Below are 25,391 nucleotides of genomic sequence, written 5' to 3'. Positions count from 1 at the left end.
AGTAGAGGTTGAATTCTCAAAAATACGATATTAAAGGAAAAAAACAAAGTCACAAAAATTATAAAATATATATATTTATGAAGTTTGCTTTAAGAAATAGGGTCTTTTTTTCAAAGTAATAGTAGGTTATAAAAATGAAAATTAAAGGAGTAGTAGAGGTCTTAAAAAATTAAATTTAAAGAAAGAAAGTAGTAAAAATATACCTAGGACTTTCTGTGGTGTTGTTGTGGACAGTGTGGGTCAGTTCACTTTCACATAGTTCCTTGATCCAGCTTATACTTCTAAAGATCTATAAGCCCCTTCCTATATAGTCGGTGCTAACTGTGGGGTTTTAATCTACTGCCCCTGTCACTTCCAGGGTGGTTCCCTCTGTTTTAGCTTCTTCTGTTTGCTGGTCTCTTCAGTGTCTAATTTCTGCCCTGACCCAAGGGGGTGGTGGTGGACAATTTTTTATGCTCACTTGTTCAGTTGTGCTGTGGGGAGGGATGGGCGCTGCCAACAGATAACACTGGCATGTGGTCGCAGTAATTCGGCCACACTGGGTTTTCCCCTGCTCACGGCGTGTATGCTTTCCCTGTCTACACTGCTCTGGCTCTAGGTTGCTCTGTCGGGAACTGTCTGAGGTGGGCCCTGGGTTGCATGCACTTTCCAGGTCTAAGCCGCCCAGGTTCAGGTACTCGGGTACTACTCAAAGGCACAGACTCAGTTGGTCCTGTGTTTTGTGCCCTTCCCAGGTCTGAGCCGCTCAGATGACCAGGTGTTTGGTGAGTGTGGTCACTGAGATTTATTGCCTCTCCCTTGCCTGCCGCTGGGTTTTCTGGGTGTACAACCGGCATATCTTCTTAGGCAGATGTTGATTGTCCAGAATCCCAAGAAATCTTGGTTAGCAACAAAACCTGCTTGCAGTTTGGTAGATGATGCCTCTCTGGGGCCACAATTGCCCCCTTCTAGCTCTGGCTGCCCTTGCTCCTCTGTCTCTGGCAGGGGATGGGCCAGTCTGCAGCTGGCTAGCCCTGTTCAGTCTTTTGTTCTGTGAGCAGGCCTGGCAGTGTCTTAGTTTAGGGCTTTTCGCTGGGGTAGTTATCCCAGGGTCTGGTTTGCTATCTCAAGTTAGCTCCCTCAGATTGCCCTCGGGGCATTTAGGCCCTGTACTTACTCTAAGCAATGCAGCCCGCACCTCCTTGCCCAGCCACCTCTTGCTAGTGGCGGATGCAGGCATCTGTGCTGCTTCTCCACTGGGAGTTACCGTTGGGCATGTAATCTGTGGGTTTAAATTATTTATTTATTTTCCCTCACACTTATGTTGCCCTCTGAGGTTCCAAGGCTCACCACAGACTCGCCAGTGAGAGTGTTTCCTAGTGCTTGGAAACTTCTCTCTTTTTAAAGACTCCCTTCCTGGGATGGATCTCTGTCCCTACCTCTTTTGCCTCTCTTTTTATCTGTTACATTTTTTCCTACCTCCTTTTGAAGACAATGGGTTGCCTTTTCTGGGTGCCTGATGTCCTCTGCTGGCATTCAGAAGTTTTTCTTGTGGAATTTACTCAGTGTTCAAATGTTCTTTTGATGAATTTGTTGGGGGAGAAAGTAGTTTCACTGTCCTATTCCTCTGCCATCTTAGGACTGCCCCCGAAGTTACTAATAATTCCCATGAGATCAATAGGGCCCTAAAGACAATATTGCCTTGCTAGTGGGGAATAGTAAACCTGGTCTAAAGGCTGGTTTCATCTCAGCTTAAAAAACTTTACTGCAAGCCTTCAAAAAATGCAATTATTTCCAAGAAATTATCAGTCTTTGCAAACAGTGAAAGGAATAATTTATAAAAATTAAAAAAATCCAGCATCCAAAGGCAAAGTGAGCACATCCACAATCCAATTTAAAATTTCCATATAAATTGTGAAAGTATTTGTCCTAGTTTCATCTCAATATTGTAAGGTAATTATCCACTGATTAAGATAAATAAATAAATTTAAAAGGAAAAAATCTGGATGTGTAAAGAAGCAAGAAAATATCCATAACGAGGGAAAAATCAATTAGTAAAAACAGAAGTAAAATATATATTTCATAATTAGCAGGGAAGGACATTAAAATGCTTACTACATCAGTAATCCTTATATTCATGAAGCTGAAGAATATTGAGTATGTTAAATAGAGACATGTAAAATAGAAATGCAAAGACTGTGGGGAAAAAAATAATTGTGCATCAGAAAGCTTTGAAGTAACTTTAAGAGTGCTAAAATATATGTAAATGGAATCCCACAGGAAGTGAAAGACAAGAAAATAGAGCAAAGAACTTCATAATTACTGGCTCAGAAATTTCCAGGAATGATGAAAGCTTTAAACCCATTAACACAGAAGCTCAATTAATTCAAGGACAAGAAACATGACAACTATACAAAGGCACGTCATAATTCATGGTTTAAGACAATCAACCAAAGAAATGTAACCAGAAGGAAAAACAGACACAGTAGAACAAAAAATGAGGATGACAGCAGATTAAGCAAAAGAAACAATGTTAGCCAGAGTACACTGGCACCACATCTTAAATGCTGAGATAACTCAGAATTCTATACCCAAGAAAAAATACATATCAAATAGAAGATAAAATACTTTCTCAGACGTACAACAACTACAAGACCACATCACCACCAACAGATCAATGCAATAAATGTTTTTTAAAAGGTCTCAAGTCAGAAGGAATTTAAAACCAAGTGAAAATCTGTATCTACAGGGGGAATGAACAGTATCCAAAATGATAAACACGTAATATGTATTAAAAGGTAAATATAGGGACTTCTTTGGTGGTCCAGTGGTTAAGGATCTACTTTGCAATGCAAAGCATTTGCAAATGGCAAAGGTTTGTTCCTTTGAACTAAGTTCCAGAGAACTAAGATCCCACATGCCACTGAGCAACTAAGCCTGCATGTCTCAAATAGAGTTTACACACTGCAAGTACTGAGCTTTCCCTCCTCAAATAGAGAGTCCCTACAACAAGGAAGATCCTGCATGCCACACTAAGACACAGTACAGACAAAGAAATGATAAATAAATAAATAATTTAATAATTATCATAATTAATGATAGACTGGCAAGTTAAAGATGTATACCATGGATCTTAAAACTACTTAAAAAACAGTTACAGTCAATAAAGTGACAAAGGATATAAAAGGGAATCAGAAAAACTACTCAGTCACAGAAAAGTCAGGGATAAAAAGAGGCATGGAAAGAAAGAACATGGGACAAACTGAAGATAAAGAGTGAGATGATAGAATTAAACCCAACTAGAGTTAACCCCTCAGATGTGAACCCAGACTGAAGATATAACCCAGGGCCCAGACAACAGCAGATCCCCATACACTGCACTGTTCAGCCAAAACAGAGCCTACCAGGCCACAGGGCCCCATGTGCCTGGGCACAGAACAGCACCAAAAGTTTATGTGGAACAGCAAATTAGAAGACTTCAATCATGTGAAGTACATCCTCTGTTTATAAAGAAATGGCATTAGAAATCAATGTTCACTGGACTGGACAGAAGAAGAATAAGGTACTAGCAGGGTGTGGACCTTCCCTCTTTTACAACTCTAATTCTTCTCAGGAGGAAGCAGATAAATTGACAGGACTTACATCTCTTCAATACTAGGCATACTTGACATACATAGATAATACTAGACATTCATGTTTGATTTTCACGTTTCAGTCTCCTCTCTCTTCTCCTCTCTTGCTCATTCTGGGCAACAGGGACTGCTCCTCTAACCCACAGCTCAATCACTACACACAAATCTGGATTATATTTGCCGAGTCTTTCACATAAACCAGTGAAAACTTGTTTCCTCCTATATCGCACTCTTGGCTCTTTTCAACCAACCACAGCTCTTGTCCTACCTCCTAGAATCCTGGTCCTCTGTCACTTGCAGCCATGTTCCCATACACAGGGCCTCATTTATACCCAGTGAAATTCCTATTCAGAGTGGCCATAATACATGCAAAAAGGGAAAGAACAGGCAACTCCTTATTCTCCTCTCTTGCTCCTTCACTACATACATTCACTGAAAACCTGTGTATCAAGTTTGTTACATACAAACGTTCAAGTTGAACAGTTCTATGAAGACCTTAAAGACCTTCTAGAAGTAACACCCCCCAAAAGGCGTCATTTTCATTATAAGGGACTGGAATGCAAAAGTAGGAGTCAATAAACACCAGAAATAACACGCAAATTTGGAATGGAATACAGAATGAAGCAGGGCAAAGGCTAGTAGAGTTCTGCCAAGAGAACACACTGGTCATAGCAAACACCCTCTTCCAACAACACAAGAGAAGACTCTACACATGGACATCACCAGATGGTCGACACCAAAATAAGATTGATTATATTCTTTGCAGCCAAAGATGGAGAAGCTCTATACAGTCAGCAAAAACAAGACAGGGAGCTAACGGTGGCTCAGATCATGAACACCTTATTGCCAAATTCAGACTGAAACTGAAGAAAGTGGAGAAGAGCACTAGCCCATTCAGGTATGGCCTAAATCAAATCCCTTGTGACTATACAGTGGAAGTGAGAAATAGATTTAAGGGACTAGATTTAATAGACAGAGTGCCTGGTGAACTCTGGATGGAGATTCATGACATTGTACAGGAGACAGGAATCAAGGCCATCCCCAAGAAAAACAAATGCAAGAAACAAAATGGCTGTCTGAGGAGGCCTTACAGAGACCTGTGAAAAGAAGGGAAGGAAAAAGCAAAGGAGAAAAGCAAAGATATACCCATTTGAATGCACAGTTTCAAAGAATAGCAAGGAGAGATAAGAAAGCCTTCCTCAGCAATCAATGCAAAGAAATAGAGAAAAGCAATAAAATGGGAAAGACTAGAGATTTCTTCAAGAAAATTAGATATACCAAGGGAATATAGTTGTTGAGTATAGTGTCAGATTTCATTCCCTTGTTTCTTTTGGTTTTCTTTGGTTTTGTTTTTAATGGGCAGTATTTTTGTTTTTCCTTAGAAGATATTCCACTCTGAATGTAGAGTCATAAGCCTGAATTTTAAAGCCACTTAAGTAATGTGTTGTTATAGGTAGCTAGTCAACAACTTGATGCAATTAGATTTATTAGTCTTTGTTCTCAATTTGTTCAATTCAGTCCAGTCCTTTAGTTGTGTCGGTCTCTTTGCAGTGCCATAGACTGCAGCATGCCAGGCTTCCCTATCTATCACCAACTCCCGGAGCTTTCTCAAGCTCATGTCCATCGACTTGGTGATGCCATCCAACCATCTCATCCTCTGTCTTCCACTTCTCCTCATGGCTTCAATCTTTCCTAATATCAGGGTCTTTTCAAATGAGTCAGCATGTTTACTATGTATTCAGTCTCTTTTAAAATCAACCAACATGAATTAAATTCCTCTCTGTCCCCACTGCACTCCCAACTCTAAGCCAGAAACAAAAACCTTCAGAGACTGAAGGCTAATTCCAGCACATTGCTGCGGAGATTTCGTTCCCACTGTTTTTTTGGGGAAGGAAAATTATTTACTAACATTAAAATCAGTAGATTGTACATAAATATCCAAACTCTTGATTCTCTTGAAAACATGGCCAATTGGCCTGCTTTCCAGCATGAGTGAAGTGGAGGAAAGGCTGCTCTCAGTGTTAAGGTCTGTGCTGCTGAGGGTCCAACACGGTCACCTAGTCTTAGTATCATATCTCCTGCCTCCTGGGGCCATGAGTTTGTGAGAACTAGACTTCTAGCTCTCTTAAGATAAAAACTACTTTTGACTTGATCAACTCTGACTTTGAAGCCTTTAACCCAGAACCTAGCACACAATTCCTCCTTGTACAGTTGCTGGATGGTATAAAATATCTTGTGGATGCATATGACATTTCTTCCAATACTGAAACCATGCAATTGAAGTACTGCTCTGCCCTAAATATTTGATGCAGCCTGGCATCATAGGTGCCCCTGATGTCTGCCATTAGACCCACCACCTACAGCCAGTTCTATGTCCCTGGGCTGTCCCTGAAGACTTCACTTTGCCATTTGACAGCTTATCCTCCTAGCAATCTCCTCTCCAACGAAAAAACAGGAATGCATATGTCATGAAGTGGCTAGCAAGATGACATTAAAATACAAGTGTCGAGCATGGCCCCTAGTATCCATTTTTCATGATGTTCTTAGCCTTTTTTTCTCCAAGTAGGCAAGGTTCTCCATCTTTTTAGATGTTCATGTTGGTCAGTTTGATTTTCCAGCCAAGCTTCAAAGAAGAGATTACAGTTCAATTCTTTGTATTCTGATAAGTTTCAAAGGCCACTCGCCAAGGACACTGATGAAGGTAAAGATTTTATCGAGACCTTTGTGTTTTTTTCAGATCCTTCAGTGGCCTAAAGGGAAAAATTAGGGTAGGTCAGAGCATATATAGCTAGGGGCTCCTGGTCACCACTACATGCTAAGAATCCAAACTTCCCTGAGTACTTGGTGCCAGGAAATAAACATGAGGTGGCTTGTGCTCCTCGGGCTGGTGGCCTTCTCAGAGTGCATAGTCAAGTAAGTATGGGGACTGTAAGCCACATCATATTCCTTTCTTGCATTTTTCTTTTCATCTGATCATTCTTCCACCCATCAGGTTTAGAAGGGAATGGAATATTTCCCTAAGAGTCTTAAAGTTCAACTCTTACTTATTGATAAGTAACTTGCTATAGGTACTGTGTATCCCAAGGTCTTGGTGTAGATTTGGGTTGCACAAATCTTGGGGTCCAGTCATGTCATGACCTATTGAAAATGAAACTCCTTGCAACAGTTCAGGGCACAGTCTATGCAGATGTCGATGTGGTCCTGTGGAATAGCACTTTTCTACGTTTTGTTCAACATGTCCTCTTTTTTTCCTGTCTACTTAAGTGTGTATATGCCTATGTCTGCATCTCTATATCACTGTCATTTATCTCTCCATCTCTTTGGAAGTCACTTGGAGTGTATTTCTCTTTGTGTTGTTTGCTTTTTTTTTTTTTTGTGTTGATTGCTTATGTTTTATTAACAAAGGTAAGTAACGGCAAGATTCCACAAAAGAACAATTTCAAAATTTCAGTGGTTAAGCCAATGTATTTCTTTCTTTTTTTTTTTTCCAGAGGCATTACATTTTAATTTTATTTTATTTTTAAACTTTACATAACTGTATTAGTTTTGCCAAATATCAAAATGAATCCGCCACAGGTATACATGTATTCCCCATCCTGAACCCTCCTCCCTCCTCCCTCCCCATTCCATCCCTCTAGGTCATCCCAGTGCACCAGCCCCAAGCATCCAGTATCGTGCATCGAACCTGGACTGGCAACTCGTTTCATACATGATATTTTACATGTTTCAATGCCATTCTCTCAAATCTTCCCACCCTCTCCCTCTCTCACAGAGTCCATAAGACTGTTCTATACATCAGTGTCTCTTTTGCTGTCTCGTACACAGGGTTATTGTTACCATCTTTCTAAATTCCATATATATGCGTTAGTATACTGTATTGGTGTTTTTCTTTCTGGCTTACTTCACTCTGTATAATAGGCTCCAGTTTCATCCACCTCATTAGAACTGATTCAAATGTATTCTTTTTAATGGCTGAATAATACTCCATTATGTATATGTACCACAGCTTTCTTATTCATTCATCTGCTGATGGACATCTAGGTTGCTTCCATGTCCTGGCTATTATAAACAGTGCTGCGATGAACATTGGGGTACACGTGTCTCTTTCCCTTCTGGTTTCCTCAGTGTGTATGCCCAGCAGTGGGATTGCTGGATCATAAGGCAGGTCTATTTCCAGTTTTTTAAGGAATCTCCACACTGTTCTCCAGAGTGGCTGTACTAGTTTGCATTCCCACCAACAGTGTAAGAGGGTTCCCTTTTCTCCACACCTTCTCCAGCATTTATTACTTGTAGACTTTTGGATCGCAGCCATTCTGACTGGTGTGAAATGGTACCTCATAGTGGTTTTGATTTGCATTTCTCTGATAACGAGTGATGTTGAGCATCTTTTCATGTGTTTGTTAGCCATCTGTATGTCTTCTTTGGAGAAATGTCTCTTTAGTTCTTTGGCCCATTTTTTGATTGGGTCATTGATTTTTCTGGAGTTGAGCTGTAGGAGTTGCTTGTATATTCTCGAGATTAGTTGTTTGTCAGTTGCTTCATTTGCTATTATCTTCTCCCATTCTGAAGGCTGTCTTTTCACCTTGCTAATAGTTTCCTTTGATGTGCAGAAGCTTTTAAGGTTAATTAGGTCCCATTTGTTTATTTTTGCTTTTATTTCCAATATTCTGGGAGGTGGGTCATAGAGGATCCTGCTGTGATGTATGTCAGAGAGTGTTTTGCCTATGTTCTCCTCTAGGAGTTTTATAGTTTCTGGTCTTATGTTTAGATCTTTAATCCATTTTGAGTTTATTTTTGTGTATGGTGTTAGAAAGTGTTCTAGTTTCATTTTTTTACAAGTGGTTGACCAGATTTCCCAGCACCACTTGTTAAAGAGATTGTCTTTAATCCATTGTATATTCTTGCCTCCTTTGTCAAAGATAACGTGTCCATATGTGTGTGGATTTATCTCTGGGCTTTCTATTTTGTTCCATTGATCTATATTTCTGTCTTTGTGCCAGTACCATACTGTCTTGATAACTGTGGCTTTGTAGTAGAGCCTGAAGTCAGGTAGGTTGATTCCTCCAGTTCCATTCTTCTTTCTCAAGATCGCTTTGGCTATTCGAGGTTTTTTGTATTTCCATACAAACTGTGAAATTATTTGTTCTAGCTCTGTGAAGAATGCTGTTGGTAGCTTGATAGGGATTGCATTGAATCTATAGATTGCTTTGGGTAGTATGCTCATTTTCACTATATTGATTCTTCCAATCCATGAACATGGTATATTTCTCCATCTGTTAGTGTCCTCTTTGATTTCTTTCACCAGTGTTTTATAGTTTTCTATATATAGGTCTTTAGTTTCTTTAGGTAGATATATTCCTAAGTATTTTATTCTTTCCGTTGCAATGGTGAATGGAATTGTTTCCTTAATTTCTCATTCTGTTTTCTCATTATTAGTGTATAGGAATGCAAGGGATTTCTGTGTGTTGATTTTATATCCTGCAACTTTACTATAGTCATTGATTAGTTCTAGTAATTTTCTGGTGGAGTCTTTAGGGTTTTCTATGTAGAGGATCATGTCATCTGCAAACAGTGAGAGCTTTACTTCTTCTTTTCCAATTTGGATTCCTTTTATTTCTTTTTCTGTTCTGATTGCTGTGGCCAAAACTTCCAAAACTATGTTGAATAGTAATGGTGAAAGTGGGCACCCTTGTCTCGTTCCTGACTTTAGAGGAAATGCTTTCAATTTTTCACCATTGAGGATAATGTTTGCTGTGGGTTTGTCATATATAGCTTTTATTATGTTGAGGTATGTTCCTTCTATTCCTGCTTTCTGGAGAGTTTTTATCATAAATGGATGTTGAATTTTGTCAAAGGCTTTCTCTGCATCTATTGAGATAATCATATGGTTTTTGTTTTTCAATTTGTTAATGTGGTGTATTACATTGATTGATTTGCGGATGTTGAAGAATCCTTGCATCCCTGGGATAAAGCCCACTTGGTCATGGTGTATGATCTTTTTAATGTGTTGTTGGATTCTGATTGCTAAAACTTTGTTAAGGATTTTTGCATCTATGTTCATCAGTGATATTGGCCTGTAGTTTTCTTTCTTTTTTTTTTTTTTTTGTGGGATCTTTGTCAGGTTTTGTTATTAGGGTGATGGTGGCCTCATAGAATGAGTTTGGAAGTTTACCATCCTCTGCAATTTTCTGGAAGAGTTTGAGCAGGATAGGTGTTAGCTCTTCTCTAAATTTTTGGTAGAATTCAGCTGTGAAGCCATCTGGACCTGGGCTTTTGTTTGCTGGAAGATTTTTGATTACAGTTTCAATTTCCGTGCTTGTGATGGGTCTGTTAAAATTTTCTATTTCTTCCTGGTTGAGTTTTGGAAAGTTGTACTTTTCTAAGAATTTGTCCATTTCTTCCTCGTTGTCCATTTTATTGGCATATAATTGTTGATAGTAGTCTCTTATGATCCTTTGTATTTCTGTGTTGTCTGTTGTGATCTCTCCATTTTCATTTCTAATTTTATTGATTTGATTTTTCTCCCTTTGTTTCTTGATGAGTCTGGCTAATGGTTTGTCAATTTTATTTATCCTTTCAAAGAACCAGCTTTTGGTTTTGTTGATTTTTGCTATGGTCTCTTTTGTTTCTTTTGCATTTATTTCTGCTCTAATTTTTAAGATTTCTTTCCTTCTACTAACCCTGGGGTTCTCCATTTCTTCCTTTTCTAATTGCTTTAGATGTAGAGTTAGGTTATTTATTTGACTTTTTCTTGTTTCTTGAGGTGTGCCTGTATTGCTATGAACTTTCCCCTTAGGACTGCTTTTATCGTGTCCCACAGGTTTTGGGTTGTTGTGTTTTCATTTTCATTCGTTTCTATGCAAATTTTGATTTCTTTTTTGATTTCTTCTGTGATTTGTTGGTTATTCAGCAGCGTGTTGTTCAGCCTCCATATGTTGGATTTTTTAATAGTTTTTCTCCTGTAATTGAGATCTAATTTTACTGCATTGTGGTCAGAAAAGATGCTTGGAATGATTTCTATTTTTTTGAATTTACCAAGGCTAGCTTTATGGCCCAGGATGTGATCTATCCTGGAGAAGGTTCCATGTGCGCTTGAGAAGGTAAAATTCATTGTTTTGGGATGAAATGTTCTATAGATATAAATTAGGTCTAACTGGTCTATTGTATCATTTAAAGTTTGTGTTTCCTTGTTAATTTTCTGTTTAGTTGATCTATCCATAGGTGTGAGTGGGGTATTAAAGTCTCCCACTATTATTGTGTTATTGTTAATTTCTTCTTTCATACTTGTTAGCATTTGTCTTACATACTGCGGTGCTCCCGTGTTGGGTGCATATATATTTATAATTGTTATATCTTCTTCTTGGATTGATCCTTTGATCATTATGTAGTGACCATCTTTGTCTCTTTTCACAGACTTTGTTTTAAAGTCTATTTTATCTTATATGAGTATTGCTACACCTGCTTTCTTTTGGTCCCTATTCGCATGGAAAATCTTTTTCCAGCCCTTCACTTTCAGTCTGTATGTGTCCCCTGTTTTGAGGTGGGTCTCTTGTAGACAACATATGTAAGGGTCTTGTTTTTGTATCCATTCAGCCAGTCTTTGTCTTTTGGTTGGGGCATTCAACCCATTTACATTTAAGGTAATAACTGATAAGTATGACCCCGTTGCCATTTACTTTATTGTTTTGGGTTCGAATTTATACACCGTTTTTGTGTTTCCTGTCTAGAGAATATCCTTTAGTATTTGTTGGAGAGCTGGTTTGGTGGTGCAGAATTCTCTCAGCTTTTGCTTGTCTGAAAAGCTTTTGATTTCTCCTTCATACTTGAATGAGATCCTTGCTGGGTACAAAAATCTGGGCTGTAGGTTATTTTCTTTCATCACTTTAAGTATGTCTTGCCATTCCCTTCTGGCTTGAAGAGTTTCTATTGAAAGATCAGCTGTTATCCTTATGGGTATTCCCTTGTGTGTTATTTGTTGTTTTTCCCTTGCTGCTTTTAATATTTGTTCTTTGTGTTTGATCTTTGTTAATATGATTAATATGTGTCTTGGGGTGTTTTGCCTTGGGTTTATCCTGTTTGGGACTCTCTGGGTTTCTTGGACTTGGGTGACTATTTCCTTCCCCATTTTAGGGAAGTTTTCAACTATTATCTCCTCAAGTATTTTCTCATGGTCTTTCTTTTTGTCTTCTTATTCTGGGACCCCTATGATTCGAATGTTGTAGCGTTTAATATTGTCCTGGAGGTCTCTGAGATTGTCCTCATTTCTTTTAATTCGTTTTTCTTTTGTCCTCTCTGATTCATTTATTTCTACCATTCTATCTTCTAATTCACTAATCCTATCTTCTGCCTCTGTTATTCTACTATTTGTTGCCTCCAGAGTGTTTTTAATTTCACTTATTGCATTATTCATTATATATTGACTCTTTTTTATTTCTTCTAAGTCCTTGTTAAACCTTTCTGGCATCTTCTCAATCCTTGCCTCCAGGCTATTTATCTGTGATTCCATTTTAATTTCAAGATTTTGGATCAATTTCACTATCATTATTCGGAATTCTTTATCAGGTAGATTCCCTATCTCTTCCTCTTTTGTTTGGTTTGGTGGGCATTTATCCTGTTCCTTTATCTGCTGGCTATTCCTCTGTCTCTTCATCTTGTTTAAATTGCTGAGTTTGGGGTGTCCTTTCTGTATTCTGGCAGTTTGTGGAGTTCTCTTTATTGTGGCGTTTCCTCGCTGTGTGTGGGTTTGTACAGGTGGCTTGTCAAGGTTTCCTGGTTAGGGAAGCTTGTGTCGATGTTCTGGTGGATGGAGCTGTATTTATTCTCTCTGGCGTGTAATGAAATGTCCAGTAATGAGTTATGAGATGTCTATGGTTTTGGGGTGACTTTGGGCAGCCTGTATCTTGAAGCTCAGGGCTGTGTTCCTTTGTTGCTGGAGAATTTGCTTGGTATGTCTTGCCCTGGAACTTGTTGGCCCTTGTGTGGTGCTTGGTTTCAGTGTCGGTATGGAGGCGTTTGATGAGCTCCTGTCAATTAATGTTCCTTGGAGTCAGGAGTTCCCTGGAGTCAGGGTTTGGACTTAAGCCTCCTACTTCCAGTTATTGGTCTTATTTTTACAGTAGTTTCAAAACTTCTCCTTCTATACAGCACCATTGATAAACATCTACGTTAAAGATGAAAAGTTTCTCTACTGTGAGGGTCACTCAGAGAGGCTCACAGCGTTACATGGAGAAGAGAAGAGGGAGGAGGGAGTTAGAGGTGACCCAAATGAGATGAGGTGGAATCAATAGTGGAGAGAGTGGGCTAGCCAGTAGTCACTTCCTTATGTGCACTCCACAACTGGACCGCTCAGAGATGTTCATGGAGTTATACAGAGAAGAGAAGAAGGAGGCAGGAGACAGAGGTGGCCAGAAGGATAAAAGGGGGAAATGAAAAGGAGGGAGACAGATCCAGCCAGTAATCAGTTCCCTCAGTGTTCTCCACCGTCTGGAACACACAGAAATTCACAGAGTTGGGTAGAGTAGAGAGGGGTTAGGGAGGAGATACAGGTGACCTGGTGGAGAAAATGGAGAGTCCAAAGGGAGAGAGAGCAGTCAAGCCAGTAATCTCGTACCCTAGTGAAAAATGGGTCCTGAAGATTGGGTTCTTAAAGGTACGAAATTGGTAACAAATACATAAAAGCAAAAATTAAAAATCTAGAGTAGAGTTTGGAATTTCAAAAATGCGATGTTAATGAAAAGAAGAAGGAAAAGAAAGAGAGAAAAAACGAACAAAGAAAAACAAACAAGGTTGCGAAAATTATAAAGAAACTACAGGTACAAAATTGATAACTAATACCAAAAAGCAAAAATTAAAAATCTAGAGTAGAGTTTGGAATTTCAAAAATACAATGTTAAAAAAAAAAAGAAGAAGAAGAAAAATAAAGAGAGAAAACAAACAAACCAACAAAAACAATGTCACAAAAATTATAAAGAAAATACAGGTACAAAATTGATATCAAATACCAAAAAGCATAAATTAAAAATCTTGAGTAGAGTTTGGAATTGCAGATATATGATGTTATATAAAAGAAGAAGAGAAAGAAACAGGGGGAAAAAAAGAAAAAAAATCACAGAAATTATAAAAAAAAACTATAGGTACAAAATTGATAACATATACCAAAAGGCTAAAATTAAAAATCTAGAGTAGAGTTTGGAATTTCAAAAGTACAATGTTAAAAAAAAAGAAGAAGAAGAAAAATAAAGAGAGAAAACAAACAAACCAACAAAAACAATGTCGCAAAAATTATAAAGAAAACACAGGTACAAAATTCATATCAAATACCAAAAAGCCTAAATTAAAAATCTTGAGTAGAGTTTGGAATTGCAGATATACGATGTTATATAAAAGAAGAAGAGAAAGAAACAGAGGAAAAAAAAAAGTCACAGAAATTATGAAAAAAACTATAGGTACAAAATTGATAACATATACCAAAAGGCTAAAATTAAAAATCTAGAGTAGAGTTTGGAATTTCAAAAATACAATGTTAAAAAAAGAAGGAAAAAAAAAAAAACACGGTCAAAAAATTACAAAATATATATATGAAGTTTGCTGAAGAAGAAGAAAAAAATAGGGTCTTTTTTTTTTTTTGCAAAGTAATAGCTATAAAAGTGAAAATTAAAGGACAATAGAGGACTTAAAATTTTTTTTTTTTAAATTAAAAAAAAAAAGAAAGAAAGATTGATCGTAAAAATAGTAAAAATATATCTAGGTCTTTCTCTGGTTTTGTTGTGAGTATTGTGGGTTCAGTTCATTTTTGGCTAGTTCCTTAGTCCGACTTATATTTCTCAAGATCTATAGGCCCCTTCCTATGTAGTCCGTAGTAACCACAGGGTTTTAATCTATGGCCTGTAGCTTCCAAGGCGTTTCCCTCTGTTATAGCTTCTTCTGTTTGCTGGTCTCTTCAGTGTCTGGTTCCCGCCCCGACACAAAGGGGACGGTGGAGGACACTATTTTTTTTTTTTTTTTTTAATTTAGGCTCGCTTGTTCATCCGCGCTGTGGGGAGGGAGGGAGGGATGCTGCAAACAGATAACACTGGCGTGCACTCGCAGTGCCTCAGCCACACTGGGTCTGCCCCCGCTCACGGCGCGTGTAGCCTCCCTGCCCACACTGCTCGGGCTCTAGGTTGTTCCGCCGGGAACATTCAGAGGCCGGCCCTGGGCTGAGGTCCCAGGTCCAAGCCGCTCAGGTTCAGGCACTCTGGTAGTCCTCAGAGGCGCAGACTCGGTTGGGCCTGCGTTTTGTGCTCTTCCCAGATCCGAGCAGCTCAGGTGATGTGTTTGGCGGGTGCCAATGCTGCGACTTATCGCCTCCCCGCCACTCGGTTATCTGGGTGTAAAACCGGCGCACCTTCTCAGGCAGATGTTGACCGTCCAGACCCCCAAGAAGTTTTAGTTAGCAAAGAAGCCTGCTTACAGTTTTATAGATAGTGTCTCTCTTGGGCTGCGATTGCCCCCTTCCGGCTCTGGCTGCCTGTCACCAGAGGGGGAAGGTCTGCAGCCGGCTATCTCTGTTCAGTCCTTTGTTCTGTGCACGGGCCTGGCGGTGTCTTAGGTTAGGGCTGGCTTTTCGCGTGGTAGATATCCCACAGTCTGATTTGCTAGCCCAAATATTCGCTCAGATAGCGCTCAGGACATTTGGCCCGATTCTTACTCTAAGGGACACAGCCCGCGCCGCACTTCCCTGCCCAGCCCCCGCTTGCTAATGCCGTGTGCAGGCGTCTGCGCTGCTTCTCCGCTGGGGGAGTTACCGTAGGGCTCACAATCTGCGATTTTTAATTGTTTATTTATTTATTTATTTTTCCCTCCCTTTTATGTTGCCCTCTGTGCTTCCAAATCTAGGCACAGATTCGGCAGTGAGAAGGTTTCCTGGTGTTTGGAAACTTCTCTCTTTTTAAGACTCCCTTCCCGGGACGGAACTCCATCCCTCCCTCTTTTGTCTCTTGTTTTTTGTCTTTTATATTTTTTCCTACCTCCTTTCGAAGAGTTGGGCTGCTTTTCTGGGTGCCTGATGTCCTCTGCTGGCATTCAGAAGTTGTTTTGTGGAATTTACTCGACGTTTAAATGCTCTTTTGATGAATTTGTGGGGGAGAAAGCGTTCTCCCCGTCCTCCTCCACCATCTTGGCTCCTCTCCTGTTGTTTGCTTTTAATTTTTCATTTGACTTGTCCTTCCTTCTTAAGCCTCTGAATGTCCCTTACTTGTTCCTTATATCTTGCATTCTTTTTTCAACTCTCTCTTCTCTTTCAACTTGGAGAAAGATACACTGTTTTACAGTTTTCTATCAGACAAGCAATGTGACCACAGCCAACTCAGAAACCTCTTTCATTTCAAATTGCTCCCTTGTAAAAGAGACTAAGAGTTCCCCTTCTACCTCCTTCCCTGAGGTTCTATGAGAAGAATGTGTGGGATGGCAACAGCAATGTTAATGGCTGTCATTGTTGAGACTTCCTATTTATCAGATACCTTATATCCATCACTTCACTTATCCCCAAGATATTCTATTTGGAGGGTTTGTATTGTTACATTCCACCATTTTACCAGAGGGAAGACTGAGACACACATGGTCATATGTCTTACCCAAGACTGCAGAACAGAACCTGAATTCAAATCTATGTCTTTGCCATGGTATATACATAAAATTCTGATAATAATGTGCCTCATAAAATGATTAGAAAATACACAGGGCCATTACAATGACAGTTATACATTAACACTGACAGCTAATTGTAGTATCTTCTTTGTTTTCTTTGTCGAATTCTTGGTGAAAGAATACCTCTAAGGAGAGTGAAGACCATGAGAAATACCGTCAGTGGAAAAAACATGCTGAACAATTTCCTGAAGGAGCATGCTTACAGACTGTCCCAGATTTCTTTTCGTGGCTCAAATCTAACTACTCTCCCACTGAGAAACATCATGGATGTGAGTATTTTGGGAGGATGGTGCTCTACAGCGCCCTCTGGTGCTCTAGCCTAGCACTGGGGCTCATCTGGAGGTGCCAGGTGGGATGTTGGGGCTGGGTTCCTGCAGGAGGCAGAAACACCGGAAAACAGGGATCCCACACAGAGGAGAAGGCACTCTCATCCTCAACTGTCGGTCTTTGTGACTGGGCCCGGCAATTACCAGGTTGCTGGTAAACATCCATTTGTGTGTCAAAGATGTGTCATTAGTTTGAGGGCGATTGTTTCTTCTGAACTAAGTGAGCCACTCAGTTATAGATGAAGAGTAAACCATCACTGATCAAAAGGTAGAACCAACTGCAAAGCAATTGTGAATCCCCAGGTAGAGGAATTCAGTTTCTGCAGGTGCAAGAACGACAGCAGTAAAAAGTTACTGAACCTGTATTCTGAATATGGCCCTAAGAATCACTGTGGTTCCTGTTTTTAGATTAGAAAAAGGGCTTATTTTGTCTTCAAGATGCCTTCAAAAATGCCCATGCCAGCCTGAGAGATAGGCAAAGAGTAAATACATGTCAAATGAAAGGGTCAACTGTGTGCTGTGATTGGATGTGGTCTGAGTTTAGAGGGAGTGGCTGGGGTTGATCAAGAACGACCTCCTGGAGAAGTGGGTGCCAAAGCTGTGTTTGAAGAGACTACAGAGCTTCTCAAATGAAGGCACCAGGATTCCCTGGTGTCCAGCAGTCCTGGAAGCCCAAGGTTATGCCTCTGGGCTTCCCATGCAGGAGGTACCACTTCAACGCATAGTCATAGAGTCAATATCCTGCATACAGTATAGCACAGGAAAAATATATCAAATTCACATACGTCTGTGACCAAAGCCTGTGAGCTGCACGGTGGTTAAAAAGTGATCTCAAGAGATATGTGACACCCAGAGGGAGGCACCAGTGTGGGAATAGAGGGTAGCCAGTTCTGCACTAACCTGCTCCCTCCTTCTCCCTGTAGTTGATGTACGTGGGTAACATCACCATTGGAACACCCCCTCAGGAATTCCAGGTTGTCTTTGACACAGGCTCATCTGACTTTTGGGTGCCTTCTGACTTTTGCACTAGTCCAGCCTGTTGTGAGTACAGACACCCTGTACCCAGATCATCCTTCACTTTCCCTGCCACCCTGTTTCCACCCTTGGCACCTGATGACACTCATCTTTTGTGTCTGCAGCTACACACGTTAGGTTCATACATCTTCAGTCTTCCACCTTCCGGCCTACCAATAAGACCTTCAGGATCACCTATGGATCTGGGAGAATGAAAGGAGTTGTTGTTCATGACACAGTTCGGGTAACGGTGTAACAAATGCTGAGTCAAGACTGGCTATGGAGTGACCACGGCTTGCAAAACATGCAGGACCATCCGGCAGGACCCTTCCTAGCTTAACTCTCATAGATATTGGCCACCTTATCCACAGGATCCTGTCTCTTGGGAGGCAGTGCCCGTGGTGACACATGAACAAACAAATTAGCTAACCCACAGTGGCTTGAGGTGTGGACTTGCAGCTCCTCTGCCCATGAGCAGTTCAAGTTTCATTTTGCTGGGAGTGAGAAGAAGGGATAAAAGCACCCACTTTCATATTCACAGACTGTTCCAGGCACTTTCAGGTGATAACTTGTTTAATCCTGCAACAACCCCCCACAGCAGTTACTCTGATTAGCTCATGAGACATATGAAGAAACTGCGGTGCAGACAGCAAGGGCCTTGCTGAGGGTACACATGTGATAAAATGTGGAGTTAGGCTGGCTTTTCAGGACTGAAGTTGCTTTGGGGTGTTTGGGGACAGGATAAAACTGATCTGGGTACCCTGGCGGCAATCAAGGGCTTCAGGAATCCAGAGTGGGAAACTGAGGCTCTGAGAAGTCAAGGGGCCTGATAAATGAATTCTCACTCTAGAGGACCCTTGAGAGTCTAATAAACCTATGGCCTGCCTCCCCCAAAATACTTGAGTAGTTCCCCTCTCTCTTTATCTCTCATACACACTCACACAAATACATATACATCCCAAAAAGTGAATTTCCCAGGCAGTAGTTTCATAGATCCCTGCAAGCAAGACTGTGTTTTCGGCTTCTGTCTTCCTGGACAGATGCAGAATCCACAGTACATTACAGAGAATGCACTCCATTCCTGTCAATTAGGTCACAGTGATGCCAAAGAGAAGGCTACCTTGCTCTCGACTGTTTTGTCCATAAGGTGTCACCAATGGGACCTGGCCTGACTCTTGGTTGCCCCACCTGGACAGAAGCCACGAGGGCAATTTGACTCACTCAGGTGGTGTTTTTCAGAGGAGCAGATGTTTTAAAATTCACAGCCTCTCAAATGGAACCCCAATTCCTGTCCCAGCTAGGTCTAACCCTCTGTGGGCCACCAAAGACAGAACCCAGCCTCAATTCTTCTCTGAGGATCTAATGGCAATGCACCCCAGCCCAGTCCTGGCCCCACTTCATGTATCTGTAAGTGGGAACACTCTTCTTTCCCACAGATTGGGGACCTTGTAAGTACTGACCAGCCATTTGGTCTAAGTGTGGAGGAATATGGGTTTGAGGGCAGAGCTTATGATGGCATCTTGGGCTTGAACTATCCCAACATATCCTGGTCTGGAGCCATCCCCATCTTTGACAAGCTGAAGAATCAAGGTGCCATTTCTGAGCCTGTTTTTGCCTTCTACTTGAGCAAGTAAGTCTGAGATGGACAATCCCTTTCTCCAAATTAGCTGTAAGATGCTTTCTGTTGCAAGAAAATTATAGAACACTTGATAAAGAAGTATCCTGAGAGATAATCTACCCCAGGATAACTATGGCCCCAGGGCACAACCTTGCTTCACCACTGGCTTTTATAAATAAAATTTTATTGGAACACAGCCCTACTCCTGGGCTCAAGACCAGTAACATGGTCTAGGGGGGTGAGTGAGGAGGAAGGCTAATGGAAGGCAATAGGAAACAAGTTGAAGGAAAGGCATTAGGACTTGCTTATGAATTTGATCAGGAAGGAAGGAGAAGGATGGTGGATATCTTTCCTTCCTCATTAGCATTTCACTGGAAGCCCAGGACCAGCCACCCAATTTGTGGAGCCAATGAGAAATGAAAGTGTGGAACAGAAATGTTTGGGTCCCTTATTCAAGAAATATTAGGCATTTCAAGAGAGGGAGAGCAGAGGTCAGGTCCCTTCTGAGTGTGGGGCCCTGTGGACAGTAGAGGTCACAGGCCAGTGGAGCCAACTCTGGGTGAACTGAACCAACACGCTTAGAACTCCCAGGCCTTGATTTTCCTGAAAAATGATGAGGTGGGCAAGGGGAAAGCCAAAACACTTCAGCACCGTGTCCTCTGAGGGTGTCTGAGCACTCAGGTCACTGGGGGTCCAGGGCATCTTCAGAAGACATAGTGGGTGGAGCCCAGCCAAGTGATTCAGCTTCTAACCTCCTCTGTGCCACTCACTAGCCAGTAACAGACCTCAGTCTGGATCTCAAATACTCCTAGACTGAATTTCTGCATCTGTGCATGGGGACCTTATTAGGGCCTTGATGGGTGGACAAGCACAGCTCTCAGATGGTGCTGTTGTTACTGTCCTCCAAGGATCGCCCCCATCACTTCTCTCTACAGAGACGAGCGGGAGGGCAGTGTGGTGATGTTTGGTGGGGTAGACCACTGCTACTATGAGGGAGTGCTCAACTGGGTACCATTGATCCAAGCGGGTGACTGGATTGTACACATGGACAGGTAAGCCTCTCCCTCTGAGGGTCAGCCCAAGTGATGCTCCCACTACTGTACATGGACACAGGCAGACACTCAAATGCATTCTCAGACACAGTCACACAGACATATACACCACACACAACGACATAGACAGACACACAGACACATGGAACCACACAAGCTGACTCATATAAACATACATAGAGACACATAAAAACATGCATAACTAGTTAGAGACACACAAACACGTACAGAAACATATACAAACACACATAAAAACAAACACACAAGCACATAGATATACAAACAACCCATGGGTTCATAATCCCCAGGCCTTCTGAGCAAGGCTCTGACCAGGGTCCTAAAAGGGTCCAGAGAGGTCTGTGCAGCTGGGAGAGGGCTGCACCCACTGCCCTTTGAGGTGGGGAGCATGGTTAGAGGACTCTACAGTGTGGTGAACAGAGGATCAGGGAGAATTTCTCCAGCCTGAACAGAGTTATGATAAGATGACCAACTGTCCAGGGATACCTAGGACATAGGAAGTTCTCAGTACAGATAAATGTCATTTTAAAAACAGGGACAGCCCTGAGAAAATGGGGAAAACTAGTCTTCTTAGGGAGCAGCTACCTAGCAGTGGAGAGAGGTTGGCTGCAGTCTTAAGACGTGAAAGCAACTAATAAAAAGGACACCCCACATTCTTGGGCACACAGTGGGGCAGCGGCTATAACAGAGAATCAGGAAGGTGGGATCCAGGAGTGACCTGAGGACAAGAGGCATAATTGAGAGGATTCTGTGTGATACACTCACAAAAGCTGACCTGTCCTTTGGAGTTTCTGTGGGCTAGTCATGTATTTCCTGGCCAGGGTCTCAGGGTCTGAGCTGGTTGTAGGAGCAGTGCTGGGAGACATCCTCTCCCAGAGGAACCCCTCTCTCCCCCTACTACAATAATCTGCTTCCCTAGAGACTCTCCATCTTCACTCTGTGTGCGACCCGTTATTTGTTCCCCACCAGATACAGCTCTCTGGATGTTACTTATTGTTTTCTCAGTCTTCATTCACTCATTGAACAGACAAGCATTGGGCATCCACTGTGTGCCAGGCACTTTAAGGAGGCCAGGAGAATAAAACTCGCCCTCACATCTAAGAAGGCAGATGTACATGATATGACTCACCCACATAGTGAATTGTGACTTTGGTACATGCTGGACATGAGGAGGAGAAGGAAATGGCAACCCACTCCAGTACTCTTTCCTGGAAAATCCCAAGGATGGTGGAGCCTGGTAGGCTGCCCTCTATGAGGTCGCACAGAGTTGGGCACGACTGAAGTGAGTTAGCAGCAGCAGCAGCAGCAGACATGAAGAAGGGTCTACAGAGACTGACCAGGACAGGAGACTGATAAACACCGGGGGAAAGACTTCCCAAAAACAGTACAATTAAGCTATAAGATGAGAAGAAATTTGCTAGTCAAAGTGGAGTGGAGTCTTCTAGGAAGGAAGACCAGCTTGTGTCAAGGTACAAAAGATCCTGGTGTATTCAAGTACCGCATTTGAGGATCAAGAAAGATGCTGTGTCGAGAGCAAAGGAAAAGAGGGCAAGAGACAAAGTGTTGTTTATGAGACAGTTGGGAAGGGGGCAACTCTGGGGAGACTCAGAGTGACCTTGATGCCCGCTTTCTTCCATTGTCTTTCAGCATCTCCATGAAAAGAAAGGTTATTGCTTGTTCTGGCGGCTGCGAGGCCATTGTTGACACTGGGACATCAGCAATCGAAGGCCCAAGAAGACTGGTAAATAAGATACAGAAGCTCATCGGCGCCAGGCCACGGCATTCCAAGGTGAAGAGTCATGCCCCAGAGTCACTCCCAGTCTCCATACACAACAAGGATCTCCAGGGCCAACCTCTCTCCCTCTCTCTCTAACAGCACTACGTTTCATGTTCTGCGGTCAATACCCTGCCTTCTATTATCTTCACCATCAATGGCATCAACTACCCAGTGCCAGGTCGAGCCTACGTGCTCAAGGTGAGGGGACAATACTGAGGGTTGGTTCTCAAACTGGAGCTTGCAGGAACCCTTGGGCTACTGCTGGGATGAGCCCGCCATCTGGAGGCCATGTCACACCATTGCAGATGCTGCTGAGCCCAGTGGCTGGGCCAGTGCCTCCCACAAAACCAATCACTTGAGAGTAAAGGGCCATATGGGACATTGATCTTCCAGAAATAGATGTGGAGATGCCATACCATGCTGGCATGGTGGGAGTCAGGGAGAGGGGAACACTAAGGTCCACAGTCCTCTAAGAGCTTCAGTTCAATCTGAACCTTTAGGTGCATGAACATGGAAGTCAGCTCTAGCAGTCCCTGAAGTAGGCCATGTTACAAGGAGAATGGCTGGAGACAGTCCCAGTGTGGTGTCCCAGCATAAGATAACAGTCTCCCTTCCCTTCTCAAGGTTTTTCTGGTTTGGATGATAAATTACATGGTCAGCCTAGTTCTCAGGTACATCTTCCCCTTGCTCAAATGTGCCTCCTTTGTGAGTTGGGGTACCTGACCCCTCTGTGGGGAGGTTGGATACTAAGGTGAATAAAGGGTGCACAGTGACTGCTCAGCCCCGGCGCAGGGTGGAGGCTTCATGTCAGCTCCCTGCGAGAGTTCAGAGCAGGCTGATGGGCTCAAAGAAGGCTTTGAGGAAGAGAGGGAATTTCAGGAATTCTAAAACCACAAACTCATTGAGCCATATGGAGGGTTGCTTGGTTCTAGGCAAAACTGCACTGGATTTCATGCAAATGGCATCCCAAGGTGCTCTGCTTTGGGGCACTGGGGACTTACTCAGGGAGATGAGGGCTACGGACTGACCCGTGGGGATGGGGAACCAGAGTATGTTACCCATCCAAGCCTGGAGTGGCCAAAGAGGGTGAGTTTGGGCCAAGGAGGCTTCCCAGAGTTCCTGAGTTAAGTCTTAAAGAACGTGTTTGGGCACTGCTCTATTTAAGATGGATAACCAACAACGAGTTGCTGTGTAGCACAGAGAACTCTGCTAAGTTATATGACAGCCTGGATGGAAGGGGTGTCTTTGGGACCAGGATACCCAGATACATACGGTTGAATCTGTTTACTGTCCATCTGAAACTCAGAATATTGTTAATCAGCTATACTCCAATACAAAATAAAGTTTTTAAATAAAGTACAGATTGTGGGGACACAGGAGGAGAACCAGCATTCTCTGCAGTGAATACAAGGAGCAGGAGTCAGAAGGAAAGAAACAGGGAGTGAGGAGAACTATGGATACACTTTTTCTTTTATAAATAATTATATTGAAGTATGGCTAATCTTTAGTGTTGCGTTAAGTTCTGCTGCACAGCAATGTGACTGAGTTTTACACATTATATATATATATATATATATATATATATATATTTATATATATTTTAATTCTTTTTCATGTGGTTTATCACTGAATATTGAATATAGTTCCTTATGCTCTACAGTAGGACTTTGTTGTTTTTCATACCTCTATTTCCCCAACTCCCAGTCCTCCACTCACCACACCCTTCCTCATGGCAACCTCATTTCTTGGGCCTTTTTGGTTTTGGATGAACTCTCAAATCCTCTGCTGCTGAGAAAACCCCTTGATACTTACCAAAAGAGGGAAATAAAACAAAGAATTGTGCTGGGTCTGGATATTGGGGGGAGTCACCGGTAAGGGCTCATGCTGACTGGTGTGTGTCTCTGCGTCCCCCAGGATTCTAGAGGCCGCTGCTATACCGTGTTTCAAGAGAACAAAGTGAGTTCATCTACAGAGACCTGGATCCTGGGCGACGTCTTTCTGAGGGTGTATTTCTCGGTCTTTGATCGAGGAAATGACAGGATTGGCCTGGCACGAGCAGTGTAAATGCTTGGAGTGGTTCAGGAATCAGTAAGGCCGCTCCTAACACACACTCACTCACACTAGGGCACTCCTGCCCAGGATGGTAGTGAACTGTATTTGGTGGTCTGTACACCCTATTCTCAGTGAAGAATAAACGGTTTCAATCTTAATGGTGCTGAAACAAATGGTTGCCCCTGTTTGTGTCTGGGAGTGAAAAATCTAGAACCAAGTCTGAATCAAAATTGAGAGAAGCCCTACTCCAACTGGCTTCAAGGAAAAGGGAGACTCATTGAAATGATTCTGGGAATCCAGGACACAAGAATCAGAGCAAATATAAAGATCTCAGTGACTGGACCCAAGAAATCAGAAGTCATCAATTCTCTTTCACCCTTGCTCTTTCCCTTTGGTCTTCTTTGATGGTCTTAGCCTGGCAACTTTCTTCCTTAAGGCTTCTACACCAAGTGAGGTAGTCCAAGCTACCTGCCATAGGGTTTTAAATCCTGAAGGCATCGCCTAGTAAGGAAAGAAGATTGCAGACATCAGATTTCAAGGGTGTTCTCTGAATGACCAACCTCAGATCACATGTACAGCCCTAGATCAGTCATCCTGGCAGGGACATGGGGTCTTATGACTGGCTTTACATGGTCTCTGGCCCTGACCCAGCTACATAAATGATTATCAATTTCCTCCAGAACTACATGACTGAAGCTGAGGAGAGGCAGCCCCAAGGATAGTGCTTGGGAATGGTCTAGGCCATGGAAGAGTTTGTGATGACCCACAAACTCCACTACCTCCTCATTCAGAGGAATTATAAGGGGTAATGAAATAGACTCTCTTCATCCCATCTCAGATGAACTTATCACTGGGCTTCTCCTCCAGGGGAGTTTAGGTGAGGTACTTCATGGAGAGCTGATTCTCTTTTGTCCCACACCCAGTCACCAGGTCTCTGTCACATATGCCTGCTCTATCCTTTCTGGTCCTACTTGGTAAGTGGTGGCCCCAGTGGGTCCCTGAGCCATCCACCTCCTCCAGGGCCCAGAATGCCCCTTCCTTGCCTCCAGTGTTGCTGGTGAGAATGCAACACATGTATCGGGGGACCCAGGGTACACAGAGCCTTCAGCCTTTCTGAGCTTCCTCCAGGGGTGGAGCTACAAACTATTTGCTTGGAGCTGCCATGATTAGGCATTTTTGAAGTGGAAGCATCTGTTCTTTCCACTTGGAGACTCTCAGTAGATGCCCCAGCTGAGT

General features: G+C 42.2%; 1 protein-coding gene across 2 annotated transcripts; it reads left to right on the top strand.

The window, feature by feature from the left end:
• The first annotated feature begins 6,423 nt into the window (after window positions 1–6,423).
• Window positions 6,424–24,315, top strand: PAG17 (pregnancy-associated glycoprotein 1). Of its 2 annotated transcripts, XM_025286471.2 has the most exons (9): window positions 6,424–6,524; window positions 16,417–16,567; window positions 17,548–17,665; window positions 17,764–17,882; window positions 19,075–19,268; window positions 20,192–20,308; window positions 21,974–22,115; window positions 22,203–22,301; window positions 24,018–24,315. In XM_025286471.2, the coding sequence occupies exons 1-9, from the start codon at window positions 6,424–6,426 to the stop codon at window positions 24,165–24,167; spliced, it is 1,191 nt and encodes a 396-aa protein (XP_025142256.1). In that variant the 3' UTR covers window positions 24,168–24,315. The 2 variants fall into 2 exon arrangements, with proteins under 2 accessions (XP_025142256.1, XP_025142257.1); XM_025286472.2 differs by lacking the exon at window positions 20,192–20,308 and having other exon boundaries at window positions 6,439–6,524.
• Window positions 24,316–25,391: the final 1,076 nt, after the last annotated feature.

This window comes from Bubalus bubalis, chromosome 5 (genome assembly GCF_019923935.1).
Source record: "Bubalus bubalis isolate 160015118507 breed Murrah chromosome 5, NDDB_SH_1, whole genome shotgun sequence".
Taxonomy (NCBI): Eukaryota; Metazoa; Chordata; class Mammalia; order Artiodactyla; family Bovidae; genus Bubalus; species Bubalus bubalis.
This window is presented reverse-complemented; position numbering and strand designations above follow the sequence as displayed.

Coding starts and splice junctions, on each gene's coding strand:
- PAG17 (XM_025286471.2), top strand. CDS start 6,424: ATGCTAAGAATCCAAACTTCCCTGAGTACTTGGTGCCAGGAAATAAAC. Junction 16,568..17,547: donor CACTGAGAAACATCATGGAT/GTGAGTATTTTG, acceptor TTCTCCCTGTAG/TTGATGTACGTGGGTAACAT. Junction 22,116..22,202: donor CCAGGCCACGGCATTCCAAG/GTGAAGAGTCAT, acceptor TCTCTCTAACAG/CACTACGTTTCATGTTCTGC.